General features: G+C 44.5%; 1 protein-coding gene across 6 annotated transcripts in view; it reads left to right on the forward strand.

The window, feature by feature from the left end:
* Positions 1-14071, forward strand: part of taf2 (TAF2 RNA polymerase II, TATA box binding protein (TBP)-associated factor) — a 160599-nt gene that overhangs the window by 51525 nt on the left and 95003 nt on the right. For all 6 annotated transcript variants that reach the window (XM_070890558.1, XM_070890569.1, XM_070890553.1 and 3 more), the window contains 2 exons: positions 3780-3893; positions 8420-8519. In XM_070890558.1, the coding sequence (XP_070746659.1) occupies positions 3780-3893; positions 8420-8519 (214 nt within the window). The remainder of the gene's footprint in view (positions 1-3779; positions 3894-8419; positions 8520-14071) is intronic.

Below are 14071 nucleotides of genomic sequence, written 5' to 3' on the forward strand. Positions count from 1 at the left end.
GGTTCTTGAGGCCATTCGGCCACGCTTTAGGGGCGGCGTCAGTGGCTGGCCGGCAGCCAAAGAATCAGCAGCGGACGGACGTGAGGCCATTTGGCCATAGGATATCAGCGGCGTCAGTGACTGGCCGGCAGCCGAAGATACAGCAGCAGCCTTCGAGCTGTGAGGGGGACTGAGGCCATTTGGACAGGGAGAGGCAGCCACATCGACAGTTTTATATTTAAATTTGCAGAATGGGTGCTGCATTGTCAACACCACGTATTATTGCAAAGTTGAATTGGCACTCTTATTTCTCCAAACACACAGTCCTTAATTTGCATGCACCAATGCAGCACCGGTTCTGCAAGTTTAGCAGTGAAAAGCTGAACTCACTGATTTCAGCAGGTGATTTATTCAGCAGTGCTGCTAAAAGCACTCCCTCACACACAGAAATATTTAAAAAAATTAAATTACAAGCCTTTGCAGGGGTCCAAGAAACAAATCTTCACTTTTTCTGCAGTATTTTTAAAAATGGCCGAGTGCAAATGTTTGTGTGAGACTGCGCGTGCGCGCATGCTCCAACGCGTGCGCGCATGCTCCAACGCGCACGCGCAGGGTTGCCGGCACCACGAAGGCTAATTTAAATTGTACCCGCCCCCTGCTACTTAGAAAATCGGCTTGAGTGTTAGGCTCCGCCCCCTGCTGCGAAGAGCGCGCCGCGCCAAGCAGACATCGAGCTCCAAGGAGCTCGAGAATATCGGACTTTTTTTTAGGCGCAGTTTTCGGCGCGAGAAACAGGGGCCCAGCTCGGAGGTGCGCCGTTTTCGCCGCGGGACGAAACTTGGGGCCAATGTGCTGAATTAGCTGATCTTTGATAATGCAGGAGCACTACTGTTAGACTCAGCATCTTGGGCTAAAGCATTAGATTGAGAATTGGAAAACCATTAGAGGGTGAAAGGCTTCAGAGTGTGACCATGTTTTTTCCTGATGACCACACATGCACTTTTTAGCAGAATCACTGGATAGTGGATCAGCTAACTATTATGGACTGAACCTGTGATCTTTCTTGTCTGTAGGATCAGTACAGCAGTATTGGGTGTTTAATGAATTGAGTCATCAGGGTGCGTATGCTGGTAAAACTTTTATCAGTTAAACTTGAATGAAAGTTATGTCTGAGCTTAGATTCCTGTCCCTTTGAATGGAAGTCAAGCACCACAAGAACTATTATACCAATTAATGTTGCTCTCACATTTCTTAAAGTAGAAGATTCCATCAAGCCATCTAATTAAATGTTCAATGATGAATAGTTTAGCAATATTGCGGTCTGTCTATTGCCCTGGGATAGAAACACCCTGAGTGAAATCATGGCTAGTGTTTTGTAGTTTTCAAACGAAAGCTTTGTTTGTACAGTAGAGCTTAAATTTAAAACAATTGATTTCTAGATCTTTATTTTAACCTAGTTTAAGAAATTAATATCTGAATTTATAATTCAGCCAAGTGGCTAAAAGTTGTAACACTTAAAAATGGTTGCTTAATTTTATTTGTCTGTTTAAAATATAAAAAAATTGATTATGCTAATTCATTTGATAGTACCGAAGACAGATGTGTCTAGGTCAGATATTGCACAGCAAGATGCAGTGTAAAGCCCTGTCTCAATAATATCCATCTCAGAATTTCCCTTACCAACAATCATTACAATCACTGATTGCCAGTTTAGTCCCATTTGGGCCAAAGTATGTGCTATGGCCTCATTTCCACAAGAACTGTATTGAGACAGCATGCTTGTTTCAAGGAGGAGCCTTACGACTGCAGATTATTTTGAGCTTGGTTCAAGCCTGAGATATAGAAATGAAAAGGTAGACCTCTAACTTATTGCACAATCCAGTCTCGGGTATTTAACTTGATTTAAAGAAAGTGGGTTCACTTCCATATTATTTGGTATCTTTATTGTTTAAATGCAGTTTTTTGTGTCTCATTTGTTCAATCAGTTTTCTCCACTCCATTTGTCTCTTGCACCTGTTGAGGGGGTCAGTTCCATGTGTGCTTGTAGCCGCCTTGTTACCTCACCCAAGTGACCACTATTCATATGTAGACAGATCCTGACTTCAATTAATGTCCACAGCAGTGGTCACTGTAAGCAATCTAAAGGATGAACTGCAACCTATTTTCTCCCAACCCTTTCATCTGATGCAGAGGCTAGGTGTAATGGTCCTACTGTTGACATGGCTGAGATCAGTGAATTCAGCACAAGCTGGGATAGAATCCGGGGCCTTCATGGTCTATATGGCTCAACTACTCCAGTTATTTGATAACCTGAGCAAGCACTTGGCTTAAATGTCAGTTAAGTTATACGATGTGGTTGGCTCCTGATCTTGCATAGAGTAGCAAATTGAGCCACAAAGTGGAGCTATGTTGAGTTCTCCCACATAAGGGAAAACCAGTTTAACTTTAAATTGGATGCTTTTGCAGAAATTCTAGTGGCCAGCTCCAGAAGAGCATTACTGTGACCTGGGAGAAGATTTTTAAAAATTTGTTCCTGGGCTGTGGGTGTCGCTGGCAAGGCCAGCATTTATTGCCCATCCCTAATTGCCTTTGAGAAGGTGGTGGTGAGCCACCTGCTTGCGCCGCTGTAGTTCATGTGGTGAAGGTACTTCCATAGTACTGTTGGGGAGAGCATAACAGGATTTTGACCCACGACAATAAAGGAACGGTGATATATTTCCAAGTCAGGATGGTGTGTAACTTGGAGGGGAACTTGCAGGTAACTGTGTTCACATGCGCCTACTGCCCTTGTCCTTCCAGGTAATAGAGGTTATGGGTTTGGGAAGTGCTTCTGAAGAAACCTTGACTAGTTACAATGCATCTTGTAGATTGTACTCACTCTGGCCACGATACGCCAGTGGTGGAGGGAGTGAATGTTTAAGGTGATGGATGGGGTGCCAATCAATTGTGCTGCTTTGTCCTGGATGGTGTCAAGCTTCTTGATTGTTGTTGGAGCTGCACTCATCCAGGCAAGTGGAGAGTATTCCATCACACTCCTGACTTGTGCCTTGTTGATGGTGGAAAGGCTTTGGGGAGTCAGGAGGTGAGACACTCGCCGCAGAATACCCAGCCTCTGACCCGCTCTTGTTGCCACAGTATATATGTGGCTGGTCCAGTTTTGAGTTTCTGGTCAATGTTTTGTTTTGCTTGGCTTCTTGGCATAGGGAATGACATATTGCATAGGGAAAGCTTAAAGACTGGAAAATTGCCATCAGTTAGATAGAAGAGCAGAAAATTATAATTAAAGTTCAACTGGCCAATGACATTACAGCATAGGAAAACATTAAGTAAGTGCTGTTCGTGCTGTTTCATCTTTATGCTCGCCTAAAGATGATACTGATCAGAATGCCTCTTCTAAATTGATAGTTGGTGAAATACTGTTCCCAGATTTTAAGCTCTTTAAAAACAAATTTGTGCTGCTAGCCAGTTCTTAGTTGTTTGTAGTCTTTAGTAGTCCCAATGTGTTTGCTCTTAACTTATAGTTGACTAATGGAATATTTCTATCAAAACATTGAATTTGCAAACGGTGAAAGAACTGCCAATTGTTGTGTGATTACTGTGCAGTGGGAGTTTAAAGAGTGAATATGAAAGGGCTGGCATGCTTCAAGGTTCCCGCGATACCATCAGTTAACGGAATAGAGTCAGCCTTGTTAACATTTGAACTGAATTTCTGTCACCTTTAGACCACAGTATTTGTTTTGACTAAATAAAATGTCTTGCTTGCCTGAAACCTTAGTCCTATTTTCTCATCTTTCATTTAGCACAAACCTCCTGCACAGTGCCATGATTATAGATCAGACGCCACTTACCAGACGATGTTTAGCGCAAGCTTTGGCTCAGCAGTTCTTTGGCTGTTTCATTTCCAGAATGTCTTGGTGAGTATATAACATGGTGGAGCCAAAGACATGCACCTTAATAAATTTACCACATTGATAGTTTTGTATAGACTACTGCAGCACTATGAAAACTTCACAATGTATATAAAAACATTACAATGAACAGACTGTCTGAATTAATATCAACGTCAGCTTGATTCAGTTAATGGCACACTCGCCTCAGACAGATTGTTGAGAGTTCAAGCCCCACTAGAAACTTAAGTGGATAATTTAGGTGAGACTTCATTGTAGTACAGTATCAAGGGAATGCTACATTGCTGGAGGGAGAGACATTAAATTGAAGTCCCATCTGCCTGTTCAAGTGGATGTAATGATCAAATTGGACTTTTCAAAGAAGATCTGGGAGTTCTACAGTTGCCCAACAACAGAAGAACTGGTCATTCATCTCATTTCCTGCATGCAAACTGGCAGCCATGTTTGCCTACAGAACCACAGTGACGATACTTTAAAAGTAATTGGCTGTTGAGCACTGTTCGACATCTTGAGATTGTGAAAGGCACTATATAATTGCAAGTTCCTTCTTAATTAAGTATTAAGAATGAGATTTGGATCCATAACATTTGAAAGTAGTAATAAGCAAGTATTCAATTTAATGCACTAAATTCTACTATGTTCTAGGTGACATTATTTAATTTACATTATAACAATGAACTCCTGGTGCCTCGTGCAACCTATTTGTAAAAAAAAAAATCTGTAAATAAAATCATAATAAAGGTTCTCCAAAAACTATTTGGGCATATCCATATGGACATGGAGCATGCAACTGAAATATTTAGTTTATTCTGCAGGCAAGAATGACAAAGTTAAGAATTTTTTTCATCAAAGAATGTGTGCTGCCCTATTCACTAATTGTTCATGCAATAGGTGTGAGAATAAAAACAAGCTTTACTTTTGACACAGATTACTGCAAATGTGGTTGCTTTCATAATCCTTTTATTTTTCATCTCAATTAGCATTTTCTTCGAAATCTCCACAACTAGGATTAAGTAGTTACATGCCCAGCAGTATCTGACATGTACCAAATGTTCCCCTTACCTTCCCTTCCCCATATAATTTGTGTGTTCTTATCCTTTCCTCATTTTGCTCACTATCCCTAGCAAAGAAAATGGCCTGCAAAGCCACTTCTAGGCAACTGTCAGCAGTGCCCTATAGCAGCATGAGAGTGACTCACATGATTGATATGCCATGTATCTATTTCGCACCTTCCCATAGCAGTAATTTAAAATGGCTCACAGAAGTGCACTTGCATCGTGCCACCTGGTGTTACGCATATTCAAGTTTTCGTATGTTGCGCTGCTGTCATCCCTGCAAGTACTGAATATTTTACCTTGTAATGCATTGATCGTTGTCCAGAACTAGGCAGAAGCTGATTTCCTCACTACTATAATAATTACTTGGTAGCAGACCCGTTTACGTCAAATGGATGTTTTTCCAGTTTTAAGACGTAATATTGTGAATCATCATTCTGGTGGTGAGAGATCACCCCTAATAGGCACGAGAAATTTCCCCCCCACCCCCCTCTCCAATACTATCAATGCCTTTGTTACCTCTAGACTTGACTATTCCAACGTACTCCTGGCTGGCCTCCTACATTCTACCTTACGTAAATTAGTGGTGATCCAAAACTCGGCTGCCCGTGCCCTAACTCTTACCAAGTCCCACTCTCCCATCACCCCTGTGCTTGCTAACCTACATTGACTTCCGGTTAAGCAATGCCTCGATTTCAAAATTCTCATCCTTGTTTTCAAATCCTTCCATGGCCTTGCCCCTCCCTATCTCTGTGATCACCTCCAGCCCCACAACCCTCCAAGATGTCTGCGCTCTAATTCTGCCCTCTTGAGAATCCCTGATTATAGTCGCTCAACCATTGGTGGCCGTGCCTTCTGTTGCCTAGGCCCCAAGCTCTGGAGCTCCCTGCCTAAACCTCTCCACCTTTTTACCTCTCTTTCCTCCTTCAAGACACTCCTTAAAACCTACCTCTTTTGACACCTACACTAATTTCTACTTGTGCGGCTCAGTGTCAAATTATTGGGCACAAGTTTCCACACGATAAAAAACGGGCGCCCCTCCGAGCTGGGCGCCCGTTTTTCGCGCCACAAAATGTGCCTAAAAAAACCTTCCGTATTCTCCACCTCCCTGCAGTTCCGCTGGCCTTCGGCGCGGCGCAGCAGGAGCTGTAGGGGGCGGAGCTAGGACCCTGCGCCGAAAACAGTGCCGGGAGCTCTGCACATGCACGCTACAGTGGGCACGCAAGTGCAGTAGCTCCAGGTGCCGAAACTGTGTGGGAGGGGCCCGAAGCACGCAGCCCCTAGCCCTGGCCGAATGGCCTCACTGGGGCTGCGTGAATAAGGCTCCTCCCACGGCCAGCTCCTGCTTCCTGCCGACTCCCGCTCCTGCTTTCCCCCCCCCCCCCCCCACCGACCGGACTCGAACCGCCTGCCGCTCCTGCTTCCCCGCCGCTCCTGCTTCCGCCCCCCTCCCCCGACTCGACCCGCCTGCCGCTCCTGCTTCTCCGCCGCCCTCCCGACTGGACTCGACCCGTCTGCCACTCCCGCTCCCGCTCCCACCCGACTTGACCCGACTCTACTCTCGCCCCCGGACTGGATCCGATCTGACCTCCCCCTCCCCGACCCGACCTCCCCCTCCCCGGCCCGACCTCCCCCTCCCCGGCCCGACCTCCCCCTCCCCGGCCCGACCTCCCCCTCCCCGGCCCGACCTCCCCCTCCCCGGCCCGACCTCCCCCTCCCCGGCCCGACCTCCCCCTCCCCGGCCCGACCTCCCCCTCCCCGGCCCGACCTCCCCCTCCCCGGCCCGACCTCCCCCTCCCCGGCCCGACCTCCCCCTCCCCGGCCCGACCTCCCCCTCCCCGGCCCGACCTCCCCCCTCCTCCCCCTCCCCCGCCCGACCTCCTCCCCCTCCCCCTCCCCCACCCGACGCCACCTACCTCTGGTGCTGGGGACAGGCCCTGCCCGAAATCTCGATGCCCGGCCCGTTCAGCCTTCGGTCCCGACGGCAAACCACTTCCTAAAGGCCTGCCTGAAGAACTTTCACACAGGTAGGAACATGGTTTATTTAATCTTTTCTTTGCTTATAAATGTTTATGTAGGTTGGATTTATTTGTATAATATTTGTATAAGTATAACTAAGGATTTATTGTAGAATTTAATGACTTCCCTCCCCCCCCCCCCCCCCTCGTTCCCTACGCCTAATTTGTAATCTGCGCCTGATTTTTTAATGTGTAGAACAGGTTTTTTCAGTTCTACAAAAATCTTCACTTGCTCCATTCTAAGTTAGTTTGGAGTATGTTTTCACTGTGGAAACTTTGAAATCAGGTGTTAGTGGCTGGACACGCCCCCTTTTGAAGAAAAAATTCTGTTTCAAAGTAGAACTGTTCTACCTGACTAGAACTGCAGAAAAAAAAATGTGGAGAATTGCGATTTCTAAGATAGTCCGTTCTCCACCAGTTGCTCCTAAAAAATCAGGCGCAAATCATGTGGAAACTTGGGCCCATTATCTCATAATACTCCTGTGAAGTGCCTTGGAATGTTTCACTACGTTAAAGGTGCGATATAAATATAAGTTGTTATATGGGAAAAGAGTACTGGACATACTGCCTGTCAGTAGTATTCTTTAATGTACAATAATTTACAATAATTAGTGCCTTCCACAAGGATGGATTCTCATGCTAAGGTGCTTGCTCACCAATGTCGATGGTCATTTTGAAGAACATTTTGATGGATGATGAGTTCAGTTGATGACTGAAAGAAATATGAGGCCTTTTAATAATCTAAGTGGTTGCTTATGATTAACCATAATTGAATGTTAGCATGGGGAAGAGAGGAAAAGTTTTCCAGTGAGCATACGACTAATTACAGATGCTGTAACCCAGAAAAACTTCAAAGGAAATTCAACACTCAATGGGTTAATTGAAATGCAACAAAGACTATTTGTGATAAAATGAGTGTGTTTTATATTGAGGATAAAAATGACACAAGGAAATGATTTACAGCTTATACTCATGTAGCTAGTCTCAGCTTAGAATCATTTATATGGTTTAAGGATGCCAATTCAAATCAAGTATCGGAACAAATTAGTTTTTTTAAAATCAAGTCATATTTTAATTGCTTAATACACAAACTGGAATCCACAAGTATCTATAATGTATTTTGTAAAATCCCCACTTAATTGTTTGTCTATCAATAGTGTGGTGCAGGAGCTGCATGGGAGAGTTGCCATTCACAGCCTCACTCCAATCACTGCACTTGAAATGATGCATTTATAAACATGTCCTCGATAGTGATTTTCTTCCCCCAAATTCTTTTATGTTCTTATACATTCAGTTACAAACATTCTCAGCTTCTTTCTTTCCTTTCTCCTCCACATCTGAAGATGGGGGTAGAGGGGCACAATACTTTTTAAACTGCTCCAAAGGGGAAAAAACATTTTTGTTGCACTAATTTTAAATTTATTCTTTGAGTGCTATCTTTCCAACTTTGCTTCTGCAGGTCAGATGAATGGGTGTTGAAAGGGATCTCTGGATACATTTATGGCCTTTGGATGAAGAAAACCTTTGGTGTTAATGAATACAGACACTGGATTAAAGAGGTACCATGAACAGTGCTGGTAATCCAGTTTAAGTGAGCTAACTTTATTGTAAAATAGTGCCAGATTAATTATAAACAAAGAGAATATTGATACCAGTGCCAGCCAATGAGCTGGCAGTGGAGCGAGACTTGCGTCAGGACTTGGAGCAAACAGTCTATTTTACAGCAAACTGAGTCTCTACGAACTACAGGAAACAGACCTTATGACTGAAACTACAGCGAAGCCTCCCAATAAAAGCAAGCTTATTTCTGTCGCAAAATGCAGTGAATGGAGGATAGTTGTGTGTAAAATCAATCCCAGTCTCTTACAGCAATGTGGTCTCCAGGCGTGATTGTCTGGGGAAATTAACAAGTCATCTCCATTCTGTCCAGGGCTTGAGGTGTCACTACTTGCAGCCAATTATAAATGAGAACCAGATTATTTAACCCACTTAAAAACTAGCTTAAAATGTTGATGGTGCATTGTTATGTATAAGAAATAGGATTTAGGTGTAGGCCATACTGCCCCCTCGAGCTTGCTCCACCATTGAATAAGATCATGGCTGATCTTCTACCTCAATTCCACTTTCCTGATCTATCCCCATATATCTGATTCCCATAATGTCCAAAAATCTATTGATCTCAGTCTTGAATGTACTCAACAACTGAGTATCTACAGCACTCTGGGGTAGAGAATTCCAAAGATTCACCACCCTCTTGAGTAAAGAAATTTCTCCTCATCTCAGTCCTAAATGGCCGACCCCTTATTTTGAAAACATGAACCCCAGTTCTAGACTCTCCAGCCAGGGGAAATGGCTTTTCAGCATCTAACCTGTCAAGCCCTCTACGAATTTTATATGTTTCAATGAGATCACCTCTCATTCTCTAGATTCCAAATAGTATAGGCCCATTCTATTCGATCTCTTCTCGTAGGACAATACTCTCATCCCAGGAATCAATTTAGTGAACATTTGTTGCACCCTCCAGGCAAGTATATCCTTCCTTGGGTAACTACACAGTACTCCAGGTGTGGTCTCACCAAAGCCCTGCAGAATTGCAGCAAGACATTTATTCTTGTACTCCAAGCCCCTTGCAATAAAGGCTAACATACCATTTCCCTTCCTTAATGCTTGCTGTATAAGAACATAAGAAATAGGAGCAGGAGTAGGCCACACGGCGCCTCGAGCCTGTTCCACCATTTAATACGATCATGGCTGATCCGATCATGGACTCTGGTCCACTTCCCTGCCCGCTCCCCATAATCCCTTATTTACTTATCAGTTAAGAAACTGTCTCTGTCTTAAATTTATTCAGTGACCCAACTTCCACAGCTCTCTGAGGCAGCGAATTCCACAGATTTACAACCCTCTGAGAGAAGAAATTCCTCCTCATCTCAGTTTTGAACGGGCGGCCCCTTATTCTAAAATTATGCCCCCTACTTCTAGTCTCCCCTATCAGTGGAAACATTCTCTCTGCATCCATCTTGTCAAGCCCCCTCATAACCTTATACGTTTCGATAAGATCACCTCTCATTCTTGTGAATTCCAATGAGTAGAGGCCCAACCTACTCAACCTTTCCTCATAAGTCAACCCCCTCATCCCCGGAATCAACCTAGTGAACCTTCTCTGAACTGCCTACAAAGCAAGTATATCCTTTCTTAAATATGGAAGCCAAAACTGTATGTAGTATTCTAGGTGCGGTCTCACCAATACCCTGTATAACTGTAGCAAGACTTCCTTGCTTTTATACTCCATCCCCTTTGCAATAAAAGCCAAGATTCTGTTGGCCTTCCTGATCACTTGCTGTACCTGCATACTAACCTTTTGTGTTTCATGCACCAGGACCCCCAGGTCCTGCTGTACTGCAGCACTTTGCAATTTTTCTCCATTTAAATAATAACTTGCTTTTTTTTTGCCAAAGTGCATAACATTACACTTTCCAACATTATACTCCATCTGCCAAATGTTTGTCCACTCGCTTAGCCTGTCAATGCCCTTTTGCAGGTTTTTAGTGTCCTCCTCACACATTGCTTTTCCTTCCCTTTTTTGTATCGTCAGCAAACTTGGCTACATTACACTTGGTCCCTTCATCCAAGTCATTAATATAGATTGTAAATAGTTGGGGTCCCAGCACTGATCCCTGCGGCACCCCACTAGTTACTGATTGCCAACCTGAGAATGAACCATTTATCCCGACTCTGTTTTCTGTTAGTTAGCCAATCCTCTATCCATGCTAATATATTACCCCCAACCCCATGAACTTTTATCTTGTGCTGTAACCTTTTATGTGGCAGCTTGTCAAATGCCTTCTGGAAATCCAAATACACCACATCCTCTGGTTCCCCTTTATCCACTCTGTTCGTTACATCCTCAAAGAATGCCACCAAATTTGTCAAACATGACTTCCCCTTCATAAATCTATGCTGACTCTGCCTGATTGAATTATGCTTTTCCAAATGTCCTGCCACTGCTTCTTTAATAATGGACTCCAACATTTTCCCAACCACAGATGTTAGGCTAACTGGTCTATAGTTTCCTGCTTTTTGTCTGCCTCCTTTTTAAGGAGGGGCGTTACATTTGCAGTTTTCCAATCTGCTGGGATCGCCCCACAATCCAGGGAATTTTGGTAAATTACAAACAATGCATCCACTATCCCTGCCGCTACTTCTTAAGACCCTAGGATACAAGCCATCATGTCCAGGGGATTTATCTGCCTTTAGTCCCATTATCTTACTGAATACCACCTACTTAGTGATTGTGATAAGTTCCTCTCCCCCCCCACCCCCCCATAGCCCCTTGACTATCCACTGTTGGGATATTTTTAGTATCCTCTACCGTAAAGACTGATGCAAAATATTTGTTCAGAGTTTCTGCCATCTCCATGTTCCCCATTACTAGTTCCCTGGTCTCGTCCTCTAAGTGATCAACATTTATTTTAGCCACTCTTTTCCTTTTTATATATCTGTAGAAACTCTTGCTCTCTGCTTTTATATTTCGTGCTAGTTTACTTTCATAGTCTATCTTCCCTTTCTTAATCATATTTTTAGTATCTGCATGTTAACTTTGATATTTGCACAAGGATGTCCAAATCCCTCTGCATACCAACTTATTAGAGTCTCAACTTAAAAAAAAAAAATTCTGCTTTTCTATTCTTCCTACCAGTGTGGATAATTTCACACTTCCCCACATTATACTCCATCTGCTGCCTGTCTATACCCTTTGCAGTGTCTTTGCATCCTCATTGCAGCTTACTTTCCCACCTAGCTTTATCGTCGGCCAACTTGGATATTTTATGCTTGGTCCCCTCATCTAAGTCATTGATTTAGATTGTAAACGGCTGAGGCCCAAGCACTGATCCTTGCGGCACTCCAATAGTTAGAATCTTCCAACCCAAAAATGACCCATTTATTCCTACTCTTCATTTTCTGTCTGTTAACTAATCCTTAATCTATGCTAATATATTGGGCTCAATTTTGCCCAAGCCCGTTTTCTGGCGTATTGCCAGAGTTAGGCCGGGTTTTTGGGTCCAGAAATAATTGTACTAACTTTCCCCGATATTTAAACTGCAATCAGGAGCTGCGCAGCGTGTCCAGTCACCTCGGGGGAGGGGAGGGGGGGGGCGGGGGCCTGCTGTCTGCGCCGAAAAACACAGCCCGGCCTTCGGCGCATGCCGAATTACCTGCCGATTAAACCTAATGTTTTTGACATCGCTTCAATAGACGCGCATGCACAGTACAGCTCCGAGTTGGCAATCGGCCATTTTTAAAGAGCCAATTGTGTGTATGAGAGAAGGATGCTGTGTGTTTAGTCGTCATTAATTAACTACTATTAGGTGGGGTGGCAATTTTGTCTGTCTTAAAGTAAAATCTAGGTTAAATAATTAAATTATTTTATGCAATTTAATATTTATATTTGTAGTGCTATAAGTAGGGAATATTAGTTAGGGAATTCGTTGTCGTTTAGCTCAGCTTTAAAAGTCTATGGAATCAGTCTGCTGGAACTGGGGAGTTGTATCCACTGTTGGACCTAATGCTGATTCGTGCCAGCACGCTGCAGGCTGTCGGCGCCTGTGTCCTGATTTTATAAGTTTACTCATTTATACTTTTGTAAACTATATTTAAATTGTCTGGAGGAGAAGTTGATTTAATGCAGCATTTAAAATCGGTGGAGATCGGGTCTGCTGCTTATTTACTGTCGTTGAATCGACTGTTTGTCTGCTGCTGCTTGTTGGAGCCCGTCTGTATACGGCCGAAACTGCCGATTATTATTTTTTATCATTTTAATTTTTATATGGCGCCACCATGTTGTGGATCAACGGTTTGGTCGTGTGGGAGGGCCCCTTAATTATTATAACTTTTTAGGACAATCAGATCGGACTTATTGTTTTATTTTTGTTGGGCCTACTCTACTGCCGGTTTAAAGCCTCGTGTTATGTAATGATGTGTGTATTGTCCTGGTACCTTAAATGTAATGTAAGCACTATGCCACACCACAGAGGGCGCTGTGGTGGGAAACCTGGAAGTACCTAGAACAGGCACTATATAAGGCTGACCACCACACCTGAGAGGCACTCTGGAGCTGAACAATAAAGGACGAAGGTCACAGCAGTTAGATTTACACCAGACCGTGTGGAGTCAGTGATTTGTGTGCTACATACACCACATTGGCAACGAGGAAGCGGACGAACTCCACCCAACCATGGCTACTCTGGGCTCGCTAAAGGATTTTACCGTGGGCAATGATTGGGAGGCCTTCACGAAAAGGCTCGAGTACTACTTCACAGCAAATGACCTGACGGAGGACACAGACGCAATGAGAGATAAGCGTAAGGCGATATTGCTCTCCAGTTGTGGAGATGAGGTTTACTGTCTCGTCAGGGATTTTCTGGCACCCGGGAGCGCCAGGGACAAGTCATACGAGGAGCTGACTGAACTCATTCGTGACCAGTTGAAACCGAAGGAGAGCATCCTCACGGCCAGATACAAATTTTACCATCACTGCAGACCTGAGGGCCAGGATATCACCAAATATGCTGCGGACCTCAGGAGACTCGCGGCGCCGTGTGATTTTGGCGCACACCTTGACGAGGCTTTGCGGGACGTTTTCGTTATGGGGATTGGCCACGAGGGCCTCCTTCACAAGCTGCTAGCCGCGGAACCCACAGTCACTCTGACAAAGGCCATCACCATCAGCCGGGCATATATGACCTCGATTTGCACCACCAAGCAAATGATCCACACAGTCTCGAACGCGGCAGGCACTGTCCACAGGATAGCGCCCACCACGGACAAAACTGCAGAACTGGCTCTGCCCGGGACACAGAGCACTGACCTCGGGGTCCTGGAACTCAGAGTCCGCTGAGGGGGGCCAATCAAGCAGCACCATGCTGGCGTTGTGGAGGAAGCCATGGGGCTCACCGGTGCAGGTTTGCGGAGTACACGTGCAATACCTGCCACACGAAAGACCACCTTCAGCGTATGTGTAAAAGAAATCGGTCTCACCATGTGGTTGAAGAGATGGGGGATGATCTACTGTTCAACGAGGAGCAGGTAGAAGATGATGAGGTGTCGGGAC

Source organism: Pristiophorus japonicus, chromosome 1 (genome assembly GCF_044704955.1).
Source record: "Pristiophorus japonicus isolate sPriJap1 chromosome 1, sPriJap1.hap1, whole genome shotgun sequence".
NCBI lineage: Eukaryota > Metazoa > Chordata > Chondrichthyes > Pristiophoridae > Pristiophorus > Pristiophorus japonicus.